A 27513-nucleotide genomic window follows, 5' to 3' on the forward strand; every position below is an offset into this window, starting at 1 on the left:
GATGAATCTGGTAGGGGAAGATGTCCTCCTCAACAAAGTGATAAGGATGCACAAACAATCCCACCCTGAAAGCACATGATGATAGGCTGGATAGAGAGGGTTTCACAGGTTTGGCTCTGATTACTTCAACCAACACCATCACTCACAAACTCAACCAGACCCCGACCACGGCATCTCCACAGTAATTTACTTGAAAAACCCTATGTCACAGTGAGAAAACAAATGTAATCAATATCTAATTTCATCCAGAAGGTCACAACTTTTTTGATCTGCTTTCTTTTTATTTTCAGGAGACAAACAGCCTTTCAAATTACCAGTTTCTGTTCCAGGATCTGGCCATTACAACTCTTATTGGTGTAACAAGTAAGACATTTTAAAACTTTCTTACCAGAGGTGCTACCCTCAGCTGCCCTCCCTCTGCCTTGGAAAGATTTGTCTACCGTGAGGAACAGCAGCTGCAACAGCAGCAATGATCTGGAACTTATTCCCAAATATATACACAGAGAGGAAATAGAATCCTCATTTTTAAGTATTGCAAGAAAGTATTAGCAAAAGAAAAGCTTGCTCGTTATTTTGCTGTTTTCTGCAAAATGTGGAACTTCTATAAATGGTCACTAAACACTTAAAATGAAAAAAGCAGCTTGAAAATCAGGAACACTAACTCCAGAGTGCTTTTAGATACAGTTATAGTTAAAATGTACCCAATTTATAGAAGCCAAATGGCTTTTATATTTCTCATACCTAAATCTTAGCCTCTCAGGATTTAGAATGAAGCTTGAAGGTAATCTTGCCATTATACCTCTCTTACCCTCCACCTTCTAATGAATAAATTGTCTCCCTAATGTCCCTGCAATGGAAAACTTTTTTATTTTTCACTTCGTTCTTTTTTAGGGCTGTCTTAGATTCACAACAAAAATGAGAGGAAGGTACAGAGATTTCCCATGTACTTCCTTCCCAAACACATGCATAGCCTCTGCTGCTATCAACATTCCTCACAAAGTGGTATATTTGTTGTAACTGATGAACTTCCATTGATGAATGATTGAAGTTTTGGCATGTCTTTGTTGTTTTGCTTTTGTCTTACTAGCTCAGCTAAAGGAAAATCTCAACCAACATTCATATTGAAACTAATTCAGTCATCAATTGCAATCATAGGTTGATTACGGACACAAGAGTTTGGCAAAACTCAATGAAAGCATTTCGTGAGAAACAATTAATAATAACATTACTATCCAAAGTCCATAGTTTACATTACAGTTCATTCCTGGTCTTGCACATTTTATGGGTTTGAACATATGTATAATGACATATATCCATCATTATATTATCACACAGAGTATTTTCACTGCCCTAAAAATCCTCTTTGCTCTGCCTAGCCATCTTCCCCTCTTCCCCAAAGCTCCTGGCACCCACTGTGATCTTTTACAGTCTCAGTAGTTTTGGCCTTTCTTTTCTTTCTTTTTTTTTTTGTATTATACTTTCAGTTCTAGGGTACATGTGCACAACGTGCAGGTTTGTTTGGCTTTTCTAGAATGTTATATAGTTGGAATTATATATAGGCTTTTCAGATGGGCTTTTCTTCACGTAGTAATATGCATTTAAGGTTCCACTATGTCTTTTCATAGTTTGATAGTTCATTTCTTTTTAGTGCTGAATAATACTCCATTGTCTGGGTGTACCACAGTTTATTTATTCATTCGCCTACCGAAGGATATCTTAGTTGCTTCCAAGTTTGGGCAACTGTAAATAAAGCTGCTATAAACATCCATGTGCAGATTTTTAAGTGTAAATAAGTTTTCATTTCCACTGGGTAAAGGATTATGTAGTAAGAATAAGTTTTGTTTTGTAAGAAACCTCTAAACTGTCTTTCCAAACAGCTATACTAGTTTGCATTTCTACTACCAATGATTTAGAGTCCTTGTTGCTTCACATACTCACCAGCATTTAGTTTTGTTAGCGTTCTGGATTTTGGCCATTCTAATAGGTTAGTAGTGGTCCATTTATGCTTTTACTCCTACTTCCTCCAACCTTCTCAAGGATTTTATTCCTCTAATAATCTATTTCTCCATTATTATCAACCATTCTCTTGTTTACTAGATCATTCCCAGTGATGACATATAATACATTCTCATATCTTCTTTCTTTTAAAAATTCTTATTTGACCCTGAATCTACCACTAGCTACTGCCTCCTTTATTCTTAAACTTCCCAAACAGTTATGTGTACCCACTTTCTCCATTCTCATCCCTAATTCTACTACCATTCCATTTCCATTAGCCAGATTCTAACATCCGGGCGTGAATTTGAATTTTGGGCTTATGCGGTTGTTCAGTGGGCGGCAGTGGTATACTTGCAAATGTTTAACATGTTGCTCTCCAAAAAAGTTTGAATATACATATAATATATATTTACTTGTTTTCATATATATAATGGAAACATATATATATGGGAAACATATATGTGTGTATATATAAATATATATATATACATATACACACACCCCTATATATTTGGAAACAGATTTATATATAGTAAACATACACACACACACACGCATATATGGAAACAAGTAACTTTACTGAAAAGAAATGTGTAGTGAGCAATTTGCAAATAATAGTAAAATATACAATACTCTTTTTTTTTTGAGACAGAATCTCACTCCATCACCAAGGCTGGAGTGCAGTGGCATGATCTCAGCCCAATGCAACATCTAGCTCCCAGGTACAAGTGATTCTCATGCCTCAGCCTCCCGAGTACATGGAATTACAGGTGCATGCCACCATGCCTGGCTAATTTTTGTACTTTTAGTAGAGATGGGGTTTCGCCACGTTGAGCAGGCTGGTCTCGAACTCCCAACCTCAAGTGATCCACCCGCCTCGGCCTCCCAAAGTGTTGAGATTACAGGTGTGAGCCACTGCGCTCGGCCAAATATAAAATACTCTTTATTGCAAATTTCATTTAGCCAATTGATTGTCACGAAATGCTTTCTTTGAGTTTTGCCAAACACTTGTGTCCATAATCAATCTATAGTTACAATTGATAACTGAATTAGTTCCAACATGAATGTTGGTTGAGATTTTCCTTTAGCTGGACTAGTAAGACAAAAGCAAAACAACAAACACTTACATTAAAGCTTCAATCATTCATCAGTGGTATGGGAAACTTACCTGTTGAATCATATTTCCTCAGTTTAAAAAATATTCACAATGTAATGGCTATAGATGTGGCACATTTTTAAGTCTATTAACCTCAAGGACATAGATAATACTAAAATGTACAAGATAATGAGAGCATTATCAGTTTTGAGTATTCATTTTCTTTGGTTTAATACATATATTATTAATTGCACATTTATAAAATTTACTTTTAATAATGGCTGTTTTGAATAACTGCCTTGAAATGTAGCAGCAATTTGCCCTTATGAGCCAATATGAACCAGCTACAGCCACCATTGTCTGACTGTACATTACTGACACATTACAAAGATGCAAGTCTTTAATTGCCTCTTCTACTTGCCTCACGGTCTTTATATCTTCTCATCATAATCTTTATATCTTGTCATCATAATCTTAACAGCTATCATGCCAATTTATTTTAAAAACTTGTGTAAACACTCAAAAGAACTTGCTAAGTGGAGCAACCCCTCTCTATACTTCAACTGCACCTCCCTGACACTGCTCTATCAGGGTCGACCAATGACTTCCTTGCTATCAGCAACAGGAGCCCCTTCTCTCTCTCTGTTATCTTTGACTTTCTCAACAGCACTCTCTTTCCTCTGGAGGTTTCTTTTGACGTTCATGCTACACACATTCCTGGATTACCTACCACCTTAATGAATACAGCTTCCCCATCTCTTTTGCTGATCCCTGCTCCTTTACTTGTTCTCTAACTTTAGAATATTTCAAGTCTTGTTCTTGGATCCGCTGTCTTTTCAGCCTATACCATCTCCATAAGTAATCTCAACCAGCCCCATGACTTTAATATTATCTATCTGCTGATGAATTTCAAATTTATATCTCCAGCCTTGATGTCTATCCAAAGCTCTGGAAATGTAGCTACTCTGCGTCTAACCATGGATATTTAATAGGAATTAAACTTCACATTCTCAAACAGAACTCTTAATTCCCCCAGATCTGATATTCAGTATAATCATTATGTACTTACTGGGTCCCTAGTTTGTGCTACTTACTGATCTAGGAACTTGGGATAATACATCAGTGAAACAAAACAAGGTTTCTTTCCTTATGGAGCTTACATTCTACTGGAATTGCACTATTATCTACCTAGTTGTTCAAGTCAAAGAACTAGAGTCATCCTTTATTTTTCCCGTTTCTTCACCCATCGCATCCTATACATTTGAAATTTCTGTTGGCACTGCCGCCAAAACATACTCTGATTCCCCCCCTCCATTTTCAATGTAGCTGCCATCATTAGTCACTAAGCAATGCCAGCTCTCTTGTGCATTACTGTAACAACTTTATAGCTGATCTTGCTTCCACTGTTGCTGCCCTCTCCTCACTCCCATTTACACAATAGTAAGAGTGTTGTTTTTAAATATAAATTTTATTATTCATTCTATTGCTTAAAATGCTCCAATGGCTTCCCATTTTGACTCAGTTCAAGTCCTACATGATTGGGCTCCTGACTACTTCACCAACTTCACCTCTACCCGCATTGCCACTCACTGATGTGACTACTGCACTGGTCTTACTGTCTCTAGTACATTGTCAAGCTGTGGTCAACTCAAGTACCCTTGCATTGGCTATTCCTTTTGCCTAAAATACTCTCCCCTTGGATCTTTATATGTCTTTGACTTTTTTTCATTATTCATATTTGAGCTCAAATGTCACTTCTTCAGAAAGATCACTTTAATAGTGAACAAGCCAGTTCTCTATCACACAACTCTGCTTTATGTTTTCACAGTACTTTCCACAATCCGAAGTTACTATATTTATCTTTGTTTTCATTAGCTTTTTGCCTGCTTCTCCTCATCCAGAATGTGTGTTTCATGAGAACAACATTTAGTCTGTATTGATCCATGCTGTAATTCCAATACTTCTGACATATTAAAGGAGCTTGTTAAATATTTGTTAAATCTATTGAAAGAACAACCTCGTACAGGCTTTGTTAACTTTGTTAGCAGAGTTCCCCTTCACACGAAGCCAAATTTCTCTCTAAATGTGTAACTTTCATCCATCCCAGTTTTGCCATTTGAGGTGTCACAGAAGAGTTTAATTTTTTCTCCAGAACAGTCCTTCTGTTTGAAATTTATTTTGAACAGAAAATTCTATTTGAAAGAATTTGGAAACAGCTCTCATTTATTCTGTGATTGTTCTCTTCTCCATAACAAGTGCCTTTAGGATTTTCTCTATTTTTTGTTAAACAACTTGATTCTTTTCTGTTTAACATATATTAAGTGTATATGTTGTTAACATATATTCACTGTGAAAGATGGAAAACATTTCAAGATATAACAGAGAAAAACCTATTTTTATCTTACTATCCAGAGCTAACCAATTAAAGCATTTTGATGTATTTCTGTCCAGTGTTTTTTCTATATAAATTAAGAAATTAGAATTATGTCTTCTATATAGTGCATCTTATTTTCATTTTAATTTTTTTCTTGTGGTAAAATTATATAACATAAAATTTGTCATTTTTATTTTTTTATGTGTATAATTTACGGACATGAATTACATTCACAGTGTTTGCAATCATCACCACTATATATTTTCAAAAGTTTTTCAGCACCTCAGATACTCTATCCATTAAGCAATAACTCCCCATCCTTTCTCCCTCCAACCCATGGTTAACTCTAATCTATTTTTTGTCTATGAATTTGCCTATTCAATATATTTCATATAAATGAAGTCAGGCGGTTTGTACCATTGTATCTGGTTTCTTTAGTATAATCCATTTTGTAACATGCATCAGAACTTAATTCGTTTTTATAGCTGAATAATATTCCATTATATGTATATATCACATTTTATCTATCCATTTATTTGTTGATGGACTTGGGTGCTCCCACCCACAGGTTGTTGTGAATAATGCTGCAATGAACATTTGCATAAAATAACATTTTAAGTCCCTGTTTTCAACTCTTTTGGGTATAAAGTGGAATCTGGGTCATATGTTAATCATATATTTAACTTTTCAAGGAACCACCAAACTATTTTCCTAATGACTGCATCATTTCACATTCTCACTAGCAATATATAAGGGGTCTAATTGCTTCACAGCCTCATCAGCTCTTGTTATTTAATGGTCAAAGATTATTTTAACCATCCTAATAGGTTTGGGGTGATATCTTATTATGATTTTGACTTGCATTTCTCTAATGACTAATAATAGTGAACATATAGTCATGTGCTCATCAGCCATTTACATGTCTTCTTCAGAGAAATGTTTATTCAGGTCCTTTGACCATTTCCTAATTGAATTTTTGTCTTCTGGGGTTTTTTTTATTATTATTATACCTTAAGTTCTAGGGTACATGTGCACAACGTGCAGGTTTGTTACATATGTATACATGTGCCATGTTGGTGTGCTGCCCCCATTAACTCGTCATTTACATTAGGTATATCTCCTAATGCTATCCCTCCCCCCTCCCCCCACCCCATGACAGGCCCAGGTGTGTGATATTCCCCTTCCTGTGTCCAAGAGTCCTCATTGTTCAATTCCTACCTATGAGTGAGAACACGCGGTGTTTGGTTTTTTGTCCCTGCAATAGTTTGCTGAGAATGATGTTTTCCAGCTTCATCCATGGCCCTACAAAGGACGTGAACTCATCCTTTTTTATGGCTGCATAGTATTCTATGGTATATATGTGCCACATTTTGTTAATCCAGTCTATCATTGATGGACATTTGGGTTGGTTCCAAGTCTTTGCTATTGTGAATACTGCCGCAATAAACATACACGTGCATGTGTCTTTATAGCAGCATGATTTATAATCCTTTGGGTATATACCCAGTAATGGGATGGCTGGGTCAAATGGTATTTCTAGTTCTAGATCCTTGAGGAATCGCCACACTGTCTTCCACAATGGTTGAACCAGTTTACAGTCCCACCAACAGTGTAAAAGTGTTCCTATTTCTCCACATCCTCTCCAGCACCTGTTGTTTCCTGACTTTTTAATGATGGCCATTCTAACTGGTGTGAGATGGTATATCTCATTGTGGTTTTGATTTGCATTTCTCTGATGGCCAGTGATGATGAGCCAGTCTGTTGGCTGCATAAATGTCTTCTTTTGAGAAGTGTCTGTTCATATCCTTTGCCCACTTTTTAATGGGGTTGTTTTTTTCTTGTAAATTTGTTTGAGTTCTTTGTAGATTCTGGATATTAGCCCTTTGTCAGATGAGTAGATTGGAAAAATTTTCTCCCATTCTGTAGGTTGCCTGTTCATTCTGATGGTAGTTTCTTTTGCTGTGCAGAAGCTCTTTAGTTTAATTAGATCCCATTTGTCAATTTTGGCTTTTGTTGCCATTGCTTTTGGTGTTTTAGACATGAAGTCCCTGCCCATGCCTATGTCCTGAATGGTACTGCCTAGGTTTTCTTCTAGAGTTTTTATGGTTTTAGGTCTAACATTTAAGTCTTTAATCCATCGTGAATTAAATTTTGTGTAAGGTGTAAGGAAGGGATCCAATTTCAGCTTTCTATCTATGGCTAGCCAGTTTTCCCAGCACCATTTATTAAATAGGGAATCCTTTCCCCATTTCTTGTTTTTGTCAGGTTTGCCAAAGATCAGATGGTTGTAGATGTGTGGTATCCTTTCTGAGGCCTCTGTTCTGTTCCATTGGTCTATATCTCTGTTTTGGTACCAGTACCATGCTGTTTTGGTTACTGTAGCCTTGTAGTATAGTTTGAAGTCAGATAGTATGATGCCTCCAGCTTTGTTCTTTTGGCTTAAGATTGTCTTGGCAATGCGGGCTCTTTTTTGGTTACATATGAACTTTAAAGTAGTTTCTTCCAATTCTATGAAAGTCATTGGTAGCTTGATTGGGATGGCATTAAATCTATAAATTACCTTGGGCAGTGTGGCCATTTTCATGATATTGATTCTTCCTATCCATGACCATGGAGTGTTTTCCATTTGTTTGTGTCTTCTTTTATTTCATTGAGCAGTGGTTTGTAGTTCTTCTTGAAGAGATCCTTCACATCCCTTGTAAGTTGGATTCCTAGGTATTTTATTCTCTTTGAAGCAATTGTGAATGGGAGTTCACTCATGATTTGGCTGTTTCTCTGTTACTGGTGTATAAGAATGCTTGTGATTTTTGCACATTGAGTTCTAGCAGTTCTTCATATATCGTGGATATTAAACCCTTATAAGACATAAAATCACAAATATTTTCTCCTATGTTATCTTTTCACTTTTTAAATAATGTCCAAGTTTTTAATTTTAATGGAGTCCTATTTATTTATTTATGTATTTGTTTGTTCATGTATTTGGTGCTATATCTAAGAATCCAATGCCAAATTCAAGGTTATGAATATTTCTCCCTAAGTTTCTTCTAAGTATTTTATGTTGTTAACTCTTACATTTAGGTCATTGATCCATTTTTTGTGTTAATTTTTACATGTGGTATGAAGTAGAGGTCGAACTTCCTTACTTTGTATGTGGAAATCTGGTTGTCCCAGCTTGTTGAAGAGACTATTCTTTCCTTCATTAAATGGTATTAATATGCATTTTGAAATCAATTGGCCATAGATGTATGGGCTTATTTCTGGACCCTCAATTCTTTTTTTTTTTTTTTTTTTTTTTTTTTTTGAGACGGAGTCGCGCTCTGTCGTCCAGGCTGGAGTGCAGTGGTGCAATCTCGGCTCACTGCAAGCTCCGCCTCCCGGGTTCACGCCATTCGCCTGCCTCAGCCTCTCTGAGTAGCTGGGACTACAGGCGCCCGCCACCACGCCCGGCTAACTTTTTGTATTTTTAGTAGAGACGGGATTTCACCGTGGTCTCGATCTCCTGACCTCGTGATCCGCCCACCTCGGCCTCCCAAAGTGCTGGGATTACAAGCGTGAGCCACTGCGCCCGGCCTGGACCCTCAATTCTATTCCATTGGTCTACATGTATTTCTTCATGTTAGCACCAAACTGGTTTGGTTACTGAGTTTGGATTTAGGAAGTGTGAGTCCTTCAATGCTATTTTTCTTTTCAAGATTTTTAGAAACGATTTAGGGACCCTTATAATTTCATATAAATTTGAGGACTGACTCCATTTCTCTAAAAATAACTATTTAAATTTTGATAGAGATTGCATCAAATCTGTAGATCACTTTGGATAGTACAGACATCTTAATAATATTGAGTCTTCCAATCCATTAACATGAGATTTTAATGGGTTTTTCCATTTGTTTATGTCATCTTTAATTTCTTTCAACAAAGTTTTGTAGTTTTCAATGTGGAAGCCTTTCTCTTTCTTGGTTAAGTTTATCTCTAGGTATTTCATTTTTTGGAAATAGAATTGTTTTTTTAAGTTTATCTTTGAATTGTTCACTGCTGGTGTATAGAAACACAATGATTGTTTTTTGTGTTGATCTTCTGCCCTGAAACACTGCTGTATTCAATTATTAATTTTATCAGCTTTCTTGTGAGTTTCTTAAGATTTTCAGTATGTAGGCTCTTGTCATCAGTGCATAGAGATGGTTTTACTTCTTTCTTCCAATTGGATGATTTTATTTCCTTTTTCTTTTTAAAAGTTACAACTTATTTTTAATTAACACGTTATTTGTACATATTTATGAGGTACAATGTGATGTTTCAATACATGTATACATTGTGTAATAATAAAATCATGGTAATTAGCATATTTATCACTTTGCACATTTATCATTTTTGTAGTGAGAACATTCAGAATTCTCTTTTAGCAATTTTGGAATATAAAGCGTGCAATTGTTAATGATAATCATCCTACTGTGCAATGGAACAATAGAACTTATTCCTCCTATTGAACTATAACTTTGTACGTAGTGACAACCTTCTCTCCGTCCCCTTCTCCTCTCTATCTCTGTTATTTCCAGCCTTAAGAAACCACTATTCTACTCTCTACTTCTATGAGATCAACTTTTTTTGATTCTACAAATGAGTGAGGTCATGTGGAATTTGTCCTTCTGTGTCTGGCTTCTTTCACTTAGCACAATGTCCTCAAGCTTCATTCATGTTGTTGCAATTGACAAGACTTCCTTCTTTTTTAAGGCTGAATAGTATTCCATCATGTATACCACATGTTCTTTATTCATTCACCTGTTGATATACCCTTAGGGCAATTCCATGTTTTGGCTATTATGAATAGGGCTGCAATAAACACAGGACTGCAGATATTTCTTTGACATACTGATGTTATTTTCTTTGGATATATACCCAGTAGTGGGATTGCTAGATCATATGGTAGTTCTATTTTTAATTTTTAAGGGAACCTCCATGCTATTTTCTTTAATGGCTGTATTAATCTACATTTGGACCAACAGTATGTAAGGGTTCTCTTTTCTTTACATTCTCACTAATATTTATTATTTTTTGTCTTTTTGATAATAGCTGTTCTAACTGGAGTGAGATTATATCTCACTGTGGTTTTGATTTGCATTTCCCTGATAGTAATGACGTTGAACATTTTTTCATATACTGTTGGCATATGGCATACCTATTTCCATGGTATTTTTTGGAGAAATGTCTAGTCAGGTATTTTGTCCATTTTTTAATTGAATTATTTTATTATTATTTTTTGCTGTTGAGTTTTTTTTGAGTTCCTGATATAATCTGGATATTAACCCCTTGTCAGGGGCTATTATATTATATTGCATAGTTTAGAAATATTTTCTTCCATTATGTAGGTTGTCTCTTTAATCTGTTAACTGTTTCCTTTGTTGTGCAGAATGTTTTTAGTTTTTTGTAATCCCCATTTGTCTATTTTTACTTTTGTTGCTTATGCTTTTAGGGTTTTAGCAAAAAAATTCTTGCCCAAATCAAAACCATGAAGCATTTTTCACATGTTTTTGTTTAGTAGTTTCATAGTTTCGAGTTTTACATTTAAGTTTTTAATCCACTTTGAGTTAATTTTCATATTTGGTGAGAGATAGGGGTCTAGTTCATTCTTCTGCATCGATAACCAATTTTCTCAGCACTATTCATTGACGATACAGTGCTTTCCCTAATGTGTGTTCTTTGTACCTTTGTCCAAAATCAATTGACTGTAGATGTTTTTATTTATTTCTGGAATCTCTATTCTGTCCCATTGGTCTATGTGTCTATTTTATACCAATACCAAGCTGTTTTAGTTACTGTAGTTTTGCAGTATATTTTAAAGTCAAGGATATGTGAGGCCTCTGGCATTATTCTTTTTGCTGAAGAGTGCTTTGGTTATTCAAGGTCTTTTGTGGTCCCTATACATTTTAGGATTTTTTTTCTATTTCTGTGAAAAATTTCTTTGGTGTTTTGATAGAGATTGGATTGCATCTGTAGATTGTTTTAGGTAGCAGGGATATTTCAACAATATTAATTCTTCCAATCAATTATCATGGGATGTCTTTTCATGTATGTGTGTTAGCTTCCATTTTTTTTTCACCAGTGTTTTATAGTTTCCAGTATAGAGATTTTTCACCTCCTTGGTTAAATTTATTTCTAGGCATCTTACTTTTTGTGGTGTAGCTATTGAAAGTGGCATTGTCTTCTTTATTTCTTTTATAGATAATTCACTATTAGCCTATATAAAAGCTACTGATTTTTCTATGTTGATTTTGGGTTCTAAAAATTTACTGAATTTATTTATTAGTTCTATTAGTTTTCTGGTGGAGTCTTTAGGGTTATCTATGTATAAGAGCATACCACCACCAAACAGGGACAATTTGACTTTCTCCTTCCCAATTTGAATGTCTCTTTTTTTTCTCTTGCCTAGTTGCTCTGGCTAGGACTTCCAGTACTATGTTGAACAGAAGTGGCAAAAGTGGGCATCCTTTTCTTGTCCCAGATTTTAAAGGAAAAGCTTTTAACTTTTCCCCATTTAGTATGATTTTAGTTGTGGATTTGTCATACATGCCTTTATTGCATTTAGGTGCATTTCTTCTATGCTTAATTTGTTCAGAGTTTTTAGCAGAAGAGAATTTTGAATATTGTTAAATGCTTTTTCTGAATCTGTTGAAATGATTATATGGTTTTTGTCCTTCATCCTATCGATGTAATGTATCATGTTTATTGATTTGATATGTTGAACCATCCTTGCATCTTGGGGTGAATCCCACTTGATCATGGTGAATTACCTTTTTAACATGTTGTTAAATTCAGTTTGCTAGTATTTTGCTGAGGATTTTGTTTTTTACATCTATATTTACTAGAAATATTCGCCCTTTTTTATTGTGTCCTTGTAGTGGGGGACTCATAGAATGAGTTTGGAAGTATTTGCTCCTTTACAATGTTTAGGGATAGTTTGAATAGAATTGATATTAGTTCTTCATTAAATGTTTGGTAGAATTCAGTGGAGAAGCCATCAGGTACTGAACATTTTTTGATTGCAAAAGTTGTATTACTAATTCAATCTTGTTACTAATTATTGGTCTGTTCATGTTTTCTGTTTCTTCATGATTCATTCTTGGTAAGTTGTATGTGTCCAGGAATTTATCCATTTATTCTAGATTTTCTAATTTGTTGGCATACAGTTGCTCATAATAGTCTCTTATGATACTTTGCATTTCTGTGTTATTAGTTGTGATGTATCCTTTACCTCTGATTTTATTTATTTTACTCTTCTCTCTTTTTTTCTTAGTCTGGCTATGGTTTGTTGATTTTGTTTATCTCCTCAGAAAACCAACTCTGTTTTGCTTATCTTTTATGTTGCTTTTAGGTCAATTTCATTTGTTACTGCTTTATCTTTATTATTTCTTTCTTTCTACTAATATTGGGTTTAGTTTGTTGTTGTTCTTCTACTTCCTTGAGGTTCAACATTAGGTTGTTGTTTGTTATTTCTTCTTTATTCATGTAGGCATTTATTGCTGTAAACTTTCCTTTGAGTACTTTGAGTACTCAAACAGGTGCTGGAGAGGATGTGGAGAAATAGGAACACTTTTACACTGTTGGTGGGACTGTAAACTAGTTCAACCATTGTGGAAGTCAGTGTGGCGATTCCTCAGGGATCTAGAACTAGAAATACCATTTGACCCAGCCATCCCATTGCTGGGTATATACCCAAAGGACTATAAATCATGCTGCTATAAAGACACATGCACACGTATGTTTATTGCGGCACTATTCACAATAGCAAAGAGTTGGAACCAACCCAAATGTCCAACAACGATAGACTGGATTAAGAAAATGTGGCACATATACACCATGGAATACTATGCAGCCATAAAAAATGATGAGTTCGTGTCCTTTGTAGGGACATGGATGAAACTGGAAAACATCATTCTCAGTAAACTATTGCAAGGACAAAAAACCAAACACCGCGTGTTCTCACTCATGGGTGGGAATTGAACAATGAGAACTCATGGACACAGGAAGGGGAACATCACACTCCGGGGACTGTTGTGGGGTGGGGGGAGGGGGGAGGGACAGCATTAGGAGATATACCTAATGCTAAATGACGAGTTAATGGGTGCAGGAAATCAACATGGCACATGGATACATATGTAACAAACCTGCACATTGTGCACATGTACCCTAAAACCTAAAGTATAATAATAAAAAAAAAAAAGATGAAAAAGAAAAAGAAAAAAAAAAAGAAGAGAGAACTACTCTTGGATCTATCCTGACCAAAATTTCCGTTAGTTTGACTTAAACAAGGCGAGAATGTTTCAAAGAGATGAATTTTCCTAGAAAACAAACAAAAGAAACACAAAAGCACAAAATACTTTTCAGAGAATGGATTTCTCATCTTTAAGTTTCTTTTCCTGCCAAATCCTGTCATTCAGCTAAGTAAACTTACAATGTGAGACCTAGGGATATTCTCCAGCTCTTCTAGAATCTATGTCTCACTGTAACCTCCAGGTATGAGGTTGAAAACACTTGTTTTCAACTGGGAGTGGGAGGGATAGAAAGGACAGAGAAGGAGAGCTTGACTCAGTAGTCTGACATGAGGCTAGCTTTTGAAGGAAAAAACAAAACAATATACATAAACACCTCCCCGGGTGATTCACACGCCCCTCCCTTCTATATTCCAAATTATGGCCTCTGTTCTACAGTCAGCCTGGGTCTCACACATGCTGCCCTGAAATCCTGCGGGGAGAAGGCTCTTCTCTAAAGGGTTTCCAGATTCCTCTTCTAGGCTTACAGACCCTTTGCACTGACTTTAAAGCGAATTCCTTTACTTCTCTTGAAGGGATTCCCCTATGGGTTTAAGTTCCTGACAAAAATAACTTACGAGCAGGAATCATTTCTTTCAGAGTGTTTGGCCAAAGCACATTTACCACCAGTCAGTTGCTGAGGCAAGTTCTGCCACCGATTGTTCTAGAGACTTTAGGCCTAATATCACTAAGTCTTGAAGGCCAGATACCATTTTTCTTTTGCAGTTTATCTCCCTTACAGCAGCTCTTTCTAATCAATGCATCTTCCTCTATCAAAGTCAGAAACCTTGGATGGATCTCTAGAAATTCTCTTCTGACAGACCTCCTCCTCTCAGCCCATCTGTAGAGCAGAGATAACCAATGCACCCTGAACACACGCATGACCCAGTCACTAACTGCTTCCTCAGCTTCTCTTCAGTCTCTTCATGGCTCATTTTTCACAAAAGTCATTACCAAAAAAATAGTAAAAAAACACAGAGAAAGAGAAGACTGTCTCTTCATTATTTTGAGGAAAGTTGAGACTCACATCTGATAGAGAACTTATGAAACAAGAAATGTTGGAAACTAGGAAAAAAATAGGATATAGATTATACAATTAACAGTATTTAAAATGAAAATGAAAATATAAAATAAATAGGGACATCTCATTTGGTCAATTTTTATTCTCTTTTTGTCTCCTCTATTTTTCCATTACTTGATCTCCTTTCTCTAAATGAATTCAAGGAACAAACAAGAAAAGAAAATGGATTGGATGCTGTATAAGACTGAATGCTAGATAGGAAAAGAAGCTATAAAAATCAGAAAGGAACGGGGGTGGAGGTGAGGGATAGGGACTTTAATGGTAGATACAGATAATAAAATAAGGCAAGAAAAATTGTTATCTTTTCCCGCCAGTCATATTCATTGTACATCCTCTGAAAACCTTACCATTTTTTTCTATTCACGAGTTTTTTTCCCTGCAGCTTCAATCTCCCAGGCTCAAGCAATCCTTCCCACCTCAGCCTCACTAGTAGCTGGGATAACAGGTATGTGCCACCACACCTGGCTAATTTTTTTTGACTTTTAGTAAAGAGGAGGTCTTGCTATGTTGCCAGGCTGGTCTCGAACTCCTGAACTCAAGCGATTCCTCTGACTTGGCCTCCCAAAGGGTTGTGATTACAGGAATGAGCCACCGTGCCTGGCCTGTTCATAACTTTAATCTTCCTTTTTACCTCAAACAGGGAATTGAAATGAACAAAGTAATCAACCACAAAAGGGGCATGTTTCATCTCTTCTCTTTTAACAACATGGCTATTTCACTTAAAAAAAACTTTCTTATGTAGTTTATTCTTTATTCTAAAGATTCATTATATTTTAGAAAGTATGATATAAAACATTTAAAATTCCTGAGACTGGTCTAGAGCCACAAAAAGGTTATATTTTAAAGCCTGAATTAAAATGAACAAAATTATATCATCATTAAGACTAGAGACTTGTTTATTTTTACCTGTTCTTGGGTCCGATTCTTCCAGTATAACCACCTCTTTTTCCAGTCTGGACCCACCATGTTTTCAATTGCATTTTCAGCTAGAAAAAAAAAAATAATTTATCAAGAATTTTATCACTTACACATACACAAATTATAACTAATAATGGTCTTGCTTTCTTAACTATTTCAAAGTGCTATATCAATATGAAGGCAGTTGAAATACAGGAAAAAACCCACATGACTGATATGGCACATGTGTAAGAGTTTAATTATATATGTGTTTATGATACCTAAAAGTGTAATTGCTTATAAAATTCCTGTAAGTACAGTAGCAAACACACTAAAATATTCTGCATTATAGCTTTATAGAATATAAGTGCATATAAGCATCATGTGTCCATTTTATTCACTGGTTTTAGTAGCTACAAAGCAGTTGACTAAAAAAATTCCACAAATAATATTCGACTATAGTATTAATGACAAAGACTTTGAAATGTTCAATATATTTCTACAAATGTTCACTAAGGTTGGATGACTCCTTCACCACTGTGAACTCAGAACTCAATAAGCTGTGTCTCTACTTACTATCTTTGAGACGAGCCTGCAGAGCCTCTTCCATAAAATAAATAGCTGCATCCCACTGCTGTTTATCAGATATGGATCGTTCTTCCAAAGCATTGTGTTGAATAACCCTCTAAAAATAACAAGAAGAGAAAAAGCCAACTTGTTTTACATCTCATCATTTTAGTAGTTTTATTCAAATTGACAGTAAATATGGAAAAATAACGATGTATATAAACCAGCATAAAAATATATCCTTCCTATAAAAATGCATAAGCTCCTTTTACTTGCCTGCTTATTTGTCAGCTTGCTATCTAAAAAATAAAGAGTGGAGATTCTCTCCTGGCCCAAATTAAACAAGCTAACCATATGGGGTGCGTGGGTAATATTACACATTTACATTATACAAAATATTACAAATTTAACTACATGAAATGCAACATCTAGAAACCTAAAATTCAGGGCTTAATAATTCAGATCATGTTCATCGCTCCTTTTTGCCATATAACCTATATGTTAGCCTTTTCAAAAATGAGGAGAAAAAAATTAATAACCATTATTCCCAGTGTTAACAGCAATGAAAAAAGTAATAAGGTAGACATTTAAAAGTTCTATACCATCATAAAAGTTATTACAGTTGAAAATTGGCTTCCAAATTTTATAATTTTTGGATGAATAAAAATGAAGCTATTTTCTCAGTAAGCCAGTCTTAATAAGGCATTTAACAAGCATAAATACAGTTTTTTTTTCTTGTGTTTTTTTTTTTTTTTTTTTTTTTTTTTTTTTTTTTTCTCAAAACGGAGTTTTGCTCTTGTTGCCTAGGCTGGAGTGCAATGGCACAATCTCGGCTCACCGCAACCTCCCCTTCCCAGGTTCAAGCAATTCTCCTGCCTCAGCCTCCTGAGTAGCTGGGATTACAGGCATGCACCACCACGCCCGGTTGATTTTGTATTTTCAATAGAGACGGGGTTTCTCCATGTTGGTCAGGCTGGTCTCGAACTCCCGACCTCAGGTGATCCACCCACCTCGGCCTCCCAAAGTGCTGGGATTCCAGGTGTGAGCCACCACGCCCGGCCATAAAGACAAACACTTCTTTAAAATAAAAATTATAATTACAACCAGCTCTGCATTTTCCCAGAAAATCGCTCAATCCTGTAATTCAACAACACCTCTAGCAACTCTCTGAGCACAGCAGGCACTTAACAGATTTGATTTTGGTAGTGAGAGCATTCTACATAAAAGATTTTTCAGGTGGTGTCAGGAACCAGGCTTTGCCATTAGAGAGGGGCCTGAATCCCAGCTCTGTCAATGACAATAATAGGAGTGGTTAAGAATTAAATCAAATAATGCTTGCAAAATACCTAGCAGAGTTCCTGGCACATAGTAAGCATTCAATACATGGTAGCTGGTGTTATGATTTTAGGCATCTAACATTTTATAATCCACTGAAAACCAATGCATTTAGTTCCTTTTATTATCACAGAGGGTGAAATTAGAAGCACCTATCTACAGACAGGCCCATAATATGGCTAATAGATGACAATCTGTAGAAGTTTATCGGAGTCTGTTTACTGCAAAGTTTTACTTTTTTCTGAAATGATAGCCATGAAAGAAGCAGCAACAGGTGATTTTAGAAGGGCAGGGAAATATTAAAGGGCAGATTACAGATCACAAATCTGTTTCTTCATTATTTTTAATTCAGAATGTAATTTAGTCATATAAAAAGTCTCCTATGAAAAAGTATCAATTTGAGAAGTTATATAAAAATATGAGGCTGATACCCCAGTATACAAACAACATACCAAGCTGTCCTCCGCAAAGTCATTCCACTTGTGTCATTTAATACTTTCTTCCTTAACGGCCTCTTTAAGTTTATCAAATATGTCATCATGCTCTTTCCCTTTGGGTTCTGTCATGAAGCGGGAAAATTCTTCTTGTAGGGTCTCCCAAGCAACCTAGAATTATTTGAAAGAAAAAAAGCTGTATTATTACTACATACTTTAATGGTTAACATGAAAAATAACACATGAGCTCAAGCCAAACAGATGTGAGCAGCTTTTCAGAAAATATACATGAAAACTACATTAACAAAAAGGCAAATATAAACTATGATGTAGAGGTCTCACACGGGTTGCTGGGGACAGATATGGCTTCCTGATATGTTTTCCTAGACATGTATAGTGGTTCTCATTTTTAAAATTGCTTGCCGATATTTAAAAATTGAGAGATTTCATATAAAAGTCTGCATTTACAGCTTCTCTTGAACTAACTGAGAAGGGTATACCCATATTCCTACATGACACCACCTACTGTAGCTGAACAGGGCTGTCTCTTCAAGATAAGGTATGTATTCTAAGCCTGCCACCCAGGTTAGTTCATTTATTTATTTCAACCTCTAAGACATGAGTTTGCCTGCTTCTTTCACACTGCAAAAAGTTTTAAATGTCTTAATGATTCAGTCATCTTCATAGCTTTGTCTTTAAGCAAAGATATGAAGCAATGCACCAACACTTTCAAACACAGCTGAAGAGTATTCAGCTTTGTATTATAGCTAACTCCTAATGATCTGAACGGCGAAAGGAAGAGCACAGTGTCAAAAATAATGAAGAACAAAATCTGCTTATAACTAAGTGGGCTTTTTCATGCTGGATTTTAGCTCTCTCTCATTTTAAAAAAGAAAGTGACTGTCCAAAAATATGGAGTGAGTGGTGGGGCGAGTATTAAGATCCATGTTTCCTGACCACCTCACCAGATCTACATTCTTTCCATGACACCTGGTGCTGAGGGACAGAAAGCAGCAGTGGAAAGAAAAATTGATGCTTTCATAACCACTTCCACTGCTTGAACCTTAGGATGTGAAAATATCCTATCATGGGACAGGGTGCAGAAAAAATGTTAGTGCCAGCAATGAGAGCTACTGAAGGGGTAGCAGCAGCTCTCTAATTTCTTCACGGGTAAATGTGTCAAGAACTGCCAGGGCTCAGCAATGTGCAACTTAGGCAGGGAGGCTGCTTGAGTTCTTAGAAGGGGCTTGAAGAAATTGAGAACAGAGGTAAGGAAGTCAAGACTGGAGCAAGATAGGAAAGGGGTGAAATCACATCTGAATAATTAGAAACTGACACTGCCTTTAAGATAGGTGTGAAACACGAAATTACTGTTAACATTGACTTCAATATTGTGAGCAGCCTCACACAGAAGCACAGGACACACTGACTCTTAGCTTGGACAATCACTGTTTACCGGGTGATGTACATGACGGATCAGTTCAGATGATGATGACCATGGTAACAGCAGGTCCATTTCCTGAGCAGTTACCATGGGCTGGGCATTGTCTAAGTATTTTACATATAATTACTTATTTAATCCTTACAACAACCCTGTGAGGTAAGCAACATTATTGTCACCATTTTATAGATGAAAAAACACAAAGGGAAGTTAAGCAACTAGGTAAAGGATCATACAGCTATTAAGTGATAAAGCCAAGATACATGGCAGCAGAAATAGATTCTTTAAGGTAGTTGTTTTTTTTTTTTTTTAAATCCTAGTTTAATCTTCGGTCAGGATCCTAACTAAGAAAATGATAATTTAAGTATAACTGAGCTCAGATGAAATGCTTGATCTATTAAGTGTTTTCTTTACAGAATCTCTATAATCCACAGAATCCACAGAAAATGTTCAAAATATTTCACATTCAAGCAAATATTCAAGCAAATATTTCACATTCAAGCAAAATTTGCTGTTAAATATTGTCTTTGGAAGAAGTACGAATACCCTCAGGCCAACACCATACCAATTAATTAGTAAATTTTTATAACTTTAGTAACTGGTAGCAACATTAAGGTTAGTTCCAAAACAGAGATGAGGAATAAAGAATAAATGAGATATAAAGACCCAAAAGAAAGATAGAGGCTGTGATGGGAATAAAATCTAAAATTCACAGCTCCTACTCCCTTCAGATAATGCTTCTTACCCATTTAATTAAATTATATCCTAACCTCTACTGCTTTATTAGGAAGTTGTTTATCAGTCCACTGTTTAAGCTTGATATCCACTGTGGTATTAAAAGTTCCTGAATTCATGGTCTGTGCAGCTGGAAGGTAGATGTTTTCAATCACATGAGTTGATACTCTTTCCCACAAAGATTGTTGAAGGATTTCCTCCCTGAAATAAAAAAGTATCAAAAGCACCAAATCTAAATATAGTTTTTAAAAACAGCTTGAGTGAAGTATCATTAACTTATAATAAACTGTACATATTTAAAGTTTTGATAAGTTTTCACATGTGTATATACCTGTAAATCACAGCAGTCAAGATAATGAACGCATCCATCATCCTCAAAAGTTGTAACCACTGGAACTGCTTTCTGTCACTGTGATTAGTTTGTATTTTCTAGAAATTTATATAAATGCAATCATGTGGCATATACTCTTTTTCCTTCTTCTTCCACTCAGCATAATTGTTTTGAGGTTCATCATGCTGTTGTATGTATTAATATTTCACTTTCTTTTTTTTGAGACAGGGTCTTGCTTAGTTGCCCAGACTGGATGGAGTACAATGGCACATTCATGGCTCACTGCAGCCTCAACCTCCTGGGCTCAAGCCATCCTCCCATCTTATCCTCCCGAGTTGCTGGGACTACAGGTGGACACCATTATGCCTGGCTAACTTTTTAAAATTTTGTAGAGATGGGGGTCTCACCATGTTGCTGAGGCTGGTCTTGAACTCCTGGTCTCAAGCAATCCTCTTGCCTTGGCCTCCCAAAGTGTTGGGATTACAAGTGTGAGCCACCGCATCTAGCAATATTTCACTTCGTTTTATTTCTGTGTAGTATTCTGTTGCATGAATGTGTTTATCCATTCATGTGTTGATAGACACTTAGGCTGTTTCCAGCTTTTGGCTATTACAAATAAAGCTGCTGTGAGAATTCACGTATAAGTCTTTCTTATGGACACACGCTTTCATTCCTCTTAGGTAAATACCTAAGAGTGGAATGTTTGGATCATATGGTAATTACATGTTTAATGTTTTTTTTTCCCCAAAATATTTGCCTCATTTTACATTTCCACTAGCAGAGAATGAGAGTTCTAGATCCTCTACATCCTTGTCAACACTTGGTATAGTCTGTCATTTAAAATTTTAGCCATTTTAGTAAGTTTGTAGTGGTCACTGTGGTTTTACATTGTATTTCTCTAATGACTAATAATTTCGAGCATCTTTTCACGCACACTTATCTGCCTAGTATTAACACATACTTCATGTGTTTATGGGAAAGTCTGAGACTGAAAACTTCTTGGTATAAATACGACAACTTATCAGATCACAGCATAGAGATGTTATAGAATGCTGTTAGATAAAATTTTTCAGTAATTCATGATTAAGGTAACAATGTAAAAGATGCATAATCATGCTGAAAATTCTGCCTTGAAAGACATCTTAAAAGAACATGGGTCACTAATAAAAAAAAATAACTATTTTAATTTGAAATCTCAAGAAAATATTTCTTTGGGTAATAAACTTATATCATAATAGAATACAATATAAAAACTCTGCTTATCAAGGGATCCTTCTTAAGAGTAACCTCAACCCTTTAGGATATAATCACAAATCTCAGGGTAGCAGAAACATCCTGCTGTCCAACAGCCCAGCTGAACTTCTCTGGTGAGGAGAGTCAACATCTCCTACCCTCCAAGACTATTGACCAAACATTTGGTGTAAAATGAAGTCTACTGAATCCATCAACACAGATCCTGGTTTCCCACTGCTAACTTTCAGGTCACTTTCCAGGTACAACCAGTAAAGAAAACAGAGTCTGAGGAGGATATACGACTGGGGCCCAAAAGGACAAAGACAATTTAGTCACTGAGTGAATGACAGAGAGTGGGAGAATTTAAGGAGCGAGATGAAGAAAAGCAGCCTGTCAGGGCCTCCTCTTCAGATACCACTTTAAACACAATCTCGAGACTACTGAAAGTTGAACTGAAGACCAGGATCCAGCCTCTGACCTCCAGGGCTTTTTTCTCGTCCTGCTTCAGAAGACACATAGTCTGTTATTTTTCCCTGGAGTCTGTGGGCCAGGAATCCATATCCCTGACACCCTTTTTAAACTCCTGATTACCAAATCCCGAGAAGCTAAAGGCAACTTTCTCAACGGAGGTTGCTGCTTTGACATCCACGGAGGCAGCTGTTACCACTTCTCCTTGCCCAGCCTCTCCTGCCTTTCATCGTCAAGCTGCTGTCCTCCGTCCCAGACTCCCACTGCTCCCCTCCATCGCAACAATTTCTGTTGTGCTCCTATAATAACCTATAATGACAAATCATTTTACACTCTCATTCTCTTTTCCTATTCTTTTTATCTCCAAACCTTTCCTTAAGGAAAGTGATTGTCCTCTGTCCTCAAATTCTGCTGAGAGGAAGCTATTCAGTAGTTGAATGGCCTTCAGAGTTAGAAAGTAGAAGCCAAGTCCTCTTCACCCCAGTCTGTCTTCTGAACCATCAGTTCTCAACGTTCATATAAAAACCCTTATACTGTGAAGCCACTCCATCCAGTTACGCTTGCTGCTATCATCTAACAATTTTCCCAGCCTACATTCTATGTTTTCGTTTGTTTGTTTTCAGACAGGATCTTACTCTGTCACCCCGGCTGCCGTGCAGTGGCGCAATCTCGGCTCACTGCAACCTCCACTTACTGGGTTCAAGCCATTCTCCTGCTTCAGCCACCCAAGTAGACAGGATTACAAGTGTGCACCACCATGCCTGGCTAATTTTTGTATTTTTATTAGAGACAGGGTTTTCAGCATGTTGCCCAGGTTGGTCTTGAACTCCTCAGCTCAAGTGATCCGCCCATGGGGGCCTCCCAAAGTGCTGGGATTACAGGCATGAGCCACTGTGGCTGGACTATATTCTGTGTTATTGTAGGTGACTTCTCTATTCCAGGTTTTGCCATCAACCAGGGATAACTTCTACTAATACACAAAATATAATTTAAAAAATATAACAAAGGTAATAGTTTTATTGCCTTCTTTACAGAAACTTTACCTACATTCCATTTTAATTAATGAAATACTTTTTAAAATGGATCTTTTTTTAATTTTAAAGTAGAGGACTATTATACTCCATATAATAATTTCAACCAACACAGAAAATGTAAGAAGTACCCCATAGTTCCTCTTTTATGAGATAACCACTATTTATGGCTTTATTATTTAAAAAATTACATCTGCGTTAACTATTTGTGTGGGTGCATTTACACAAGTGGTTCATAATTATACATACTGTTTTATAAATCCTTTTTTTAAATCTAAAAGTATATTGTAGTTTTCCATGTCAACATCCTATACTTTTCAAAGGCCACTCCTATCCATAGAGCAGTAATCTGCTCTATATAAACCAAATACTACATAATCCCAAATGGGAAACATAAATTGCTTTCCATTTCTTCACATTTATTTAAAAAGCCAAGGTGAAAGGTCTTATGTGTTCATCTTTGTCAAATATATCATAATTTGCATATATTCCTAGCAATGTAATTACTGAACATAAACATACTCGTTATTTAATAGACTCTTCATTATCTACACAAACCATCACTAAATACTGTCAATTCTATCTTTTAGGTAACCTCTCAAGTATCTCACAAGTGTCTCTTCTCTACCTGTATTACCACTCACTACCCAAGTTTAAGCCGCGATCACATCTTGCCTAAATTATTGCAACAGCCAACTGCCTCCTTGCTTACAGTTTTCTCTGCCCGTATTCCATTTTGCCTACTACAAAGACCTTTCTAAAATGCAAACCCGACCTAATCCTCTTCAGTGACCACCCTCCCCCCACTGCTTATGGAATACATGCTAAGCTTCTGAATATGGCTAATTAACCCAATATTTTGCTTACATCTACTGTTTTATCTCCTGCCTCTTGCCCCCATTTATGTTAAAGCCACAGGACACAGCTACCTGTGTCGCCTTTCTTGTTCTCATCTCCTGGCTCTTACCATATTCCTGCCTCTGCCTTAACACTTATTCATGTTTTAAATTTCAAATTATGATATTGCAAATCTTTGATTTCTGAAGTCCGAGAATTTCTAAAAATGTACCATAGTAACATTTTCAGAAAAAATGTATTTCTGTGAAGCTAGCCAGCTATCCTTCAAGAAAAGATATGTCTACATTGATGGTCACATGATGTTAATGATATCTAGATATCTCCTTCTGAATGTCAGTGATTCCTTCTTGAAAACCAGGCACAGTGTAAAAATGCTGAGAGCCTATTTCCTACTATAATGTATTATATGTCAAATCTATACCCCTAATAACCTTCCTAAAACTTAACTGAAGGACAGTGGAATGTCTACAAGTAAATAACAAACTGTCATGTTATGACATAAAATGCTTTTAACACTTTCCAGATAACCAAATATAGATCAAACAGTCTTATGACTTAAATAAATGTAAACATTTTAGGCACTGTCGTAAAATATCACATAGGATTATTCAGCAAAAAGATACCAATAAAAACTTCAAGAGAACATCAACCATGTCACAATAATAAAATATTTGGAAAATATCTGGGGTGTAACGCACTTGAATTCAATATGGTATGAACAGCTAAGGCTTGGACCTGCTGTTCTGATTTATATTTGTGTTAACATAACATTTTTTCAGCCTCTACAGTCTGAAAAAAACAGAGAATCATATATGATCCAGCAGTTTACACAAATCAATCTCTAGCAGCCAGATGTCCTAGTTCTGACCCTTGCCTTTTCAATGGGCAATCTGGTGGTATGCGTTCACTGTCCCTTCACAATTCTCTTCAGTTACCTTTGTATTAAATAAATTACATTTATCTTCAAGGCTCACTTTAGTGAAGAAATACTTTGATTTCAGGGTTGCTCTGTCCAAACAAAACTAACCTTTCCATTTGATGATACCAAAAATTAATTTATAGAAGGACCACATTTTCTCCCCATAAACAGCATTATTAGTTGTTACAGTTTACATATCACTTTTATATACATTAAATACCCTCATACAACCTAGCAAGGCAACTAGTATTATATTCAATCTGTAAACCTATATATCTCTTTGTAAACTTCAAAGCTGACTGACACAAAGCCATGGAACTGGGCTAAGATAAAAATAAACAAACATAAGTTGTGTCATAACAATGTTTGATTAATCAACAAGAATAGATAAAATTAGATCTCTTTTTTTGGATAAGGAATGGAGATTAAAAACAGGCAAATGCGGACTACTTGAAGACAGAAGAGGTTTCACCACTGAGGAAGAAACGACGGAAATGAGGAAACTAGTGATGTTGAATTCAAATGTACAGACCAGATACTACTATCTATGCTCACTTTTGATAACCTTTAACTGAGTGAATAGACTAGGTACAGAAAATATTTACAATGAAAGGCAGTGAGGATAGTTCTGCTCTAAAAATAAATTCTTAAAAATACCACAGTCTTCATTAGAAAGATAATTTCTGCATGAGGAATTTTTTAATTAACATGTGACTACAAAAATGTCAAGGCTATTTATACATAGCTTGTTTTACTGTGTCTCATTCCACTGAATTTAGGAATGGCCAAACTTACATAAAATATAAACTGAAGGTAATAGTTTGCCTTAGAAAAGATTAACATAAAAATTTTTCAAAAAGGTGCATTTACTTGCTATTTTTAAAAATTTCAAGTATTAATAGCATTAAGTTCAAAATGTGATTTGGATACAACATATCAACCACATGTTACAGAAAGCACTAACTGTTCTTACTGAGAATGGAGAACCTGAACATATATACTAACCTCCCTTTATAAACCAATTTTGACAGGTTGATATTTACCTAAAGTACAATTTGACGAAACTTTTGCCCAAATGATTTTACAGAAATCATGATTATGTATTTATTAAGTATAGATAAAGAAAAGGCAAAGAAAATCAAGATTTAAAAAGATTATGAAGAAAGTCATCTTCCAGAAATTCAACTGGTTAGACTACAAAAGTAGTTAGATATTGCCAAAAAAATACACTATTACGTTTTTGCCTATGAGCCAAGGCCACAATAAATCACTGCTTTATCAATCTAAGTTTTAGCATTTCATTATAACCTGTATAGTAAAGTCTTTCAGAAAAGAGACTAATATCAAATACTTACCAATGTTTTGGTGTAACCTGGCTCAGACTGATAACTTCATCAAGGATTTCATTTTTAGCTTTTTCAAATAGTTCATTCTAGGCAATATAAATACAAGTAAGTAAGATTTCCGTAAGACAGTAAATTTACCCCATCATGATTTTCAGAGATAACCAAAGGGAGGTTTTTGACAGGCTACTAGGCTGAATTTGGGTTTAAATATACATGACTAGCAAAAATGCACTTCCAGTGTTTTTTTTTAGGAATGCCATTATCCAGATAAGGACAAAGAAACTGACATTAATATCTACCTTCTCAATTTTGAATGCAGTTTTTCACATAACACTTGTTCACGTTACGTGAAAGCATCAATACGTATTAATTTAGTACATCAGTAACTGTATATTAATGGTGTGTTTTATTAACTAATGGGGATTTTAAAATCAAGGAAAAACAATGTTTAATTCCCACTAAATTACATGAATACACGAATTCTACAAAACCTTTAAAGCATATTCATTACCTTCTCAGAAAACACTTTCAACACTTGTTCTGACATCTTATAATCCATTTTTAATCTTATATAATAAATAATTTAAATTATTGTAAGAGATAACTGCTCCTAGAGATGTATTCTTACAAATTAGTAGTTACAGTCAAAACCAAAGTAATTTAGCTTATCAGATGTTTCTCTCAACATAAATTTAGTTAGCACACAACATTAAATTAAGATATATACAAAATACATGAGTATCCAAATATTACCTGGTCAAGTTCCCGCAGGCGAGGATAGTTATTCTTCCATTCAGTTTCAAGGTTAAAACGTGTTGCTGAGGAAGAAGGAAAAGTTCAAGTTTGATGACTCTCCTTTCCAGATGTAGTGGTTAAAGTGGTTAAAATACATATCCTTTGTATTAACTGAATTTCTGAGAGTGAATTAACTGAACTTCTATGACCCCTTAATACTCTGGGATCTCAACATGTCAGAATTTCATTTTTGCAATAGCTTTCAAAACTATTCTCCCTGATTCTAGTTTCTCCATGTTAAATCCATTAGCACACAGCTGAAGTAGTTTAG

General features: G+C 35.6%; 2 protein-coding genes across 9 annotated transcripts in view; one reads left to right on the forward strand and one right to left on the reverse strand.

Moving 5' to 3' along the window:
- Window positions 1-849, forward strand: part of LOC100602237 (probable cation-transporting ATPase 13A4) — a 35342-nt gene extending 34493 nt beyond the window's left edge. For 4 of the 8 annotated variants that reach the window (XM_030808961.1, XM_030808956.1, XM_030808962.1 and 1 more), the window contains one exon: window positions 291-848. In XM_030808961.1, the coding sequence (XP_030664821.1) occupies window positions 291-377 (87 nt within the window). In that variant the 3' untranslated portion in view covers window positions 378-848. Of the gene's footprint in view, window positions 1-290 lie in introns of all 8 variants that reach the window. The other 4 variants (XM_030808959.1, XM_030808960.1, XM_030808958.1 and 1 more) reach the window with 2 other exon arrangements.
- Window positions 850-16344: 15495 nt separating this feature from the next.
- The window catches only part of LOC115834200 (dynamin-like 120 kDa protein, mitochondrial), a gene marked incomplete at its 3' end in the record, with an annotated part of 43683 nt that continues 32514 nt past the window's right edge, over window positions 16345-27513 (reverse strand). The window contains 5 exon segments of the mRNA XM_030808963.1: window positions 16345-16434; window positions 18104-18256; window positions 20297-20462; window positions 26457-26533; window positions 27201-27265. Of these exon segments, the coding sequence (XP_030664823.1) occupies window positions 16345-16434; window positions 18104-18256; window positions 20297-20462; window positions 26457-26533; window positions 27201-27265 (551 nt within the window).

Source organism: Nomascus leucogenys, unplaced genomic scaffold (assembly GCF_006542625.1).
Source record: "Nomascus leucogenys isolate Asia unplaced genomic scaffold, Asia_NLE_v1 000523F_271578_qpd_obj, whole genome shotgun sequence".
Lineage (NCBI taxonomy): Eukaryota > Metazoa > Chordata > Mammalia > Primates > Hylobatidae > Nomascus > Nomascus leucogenys.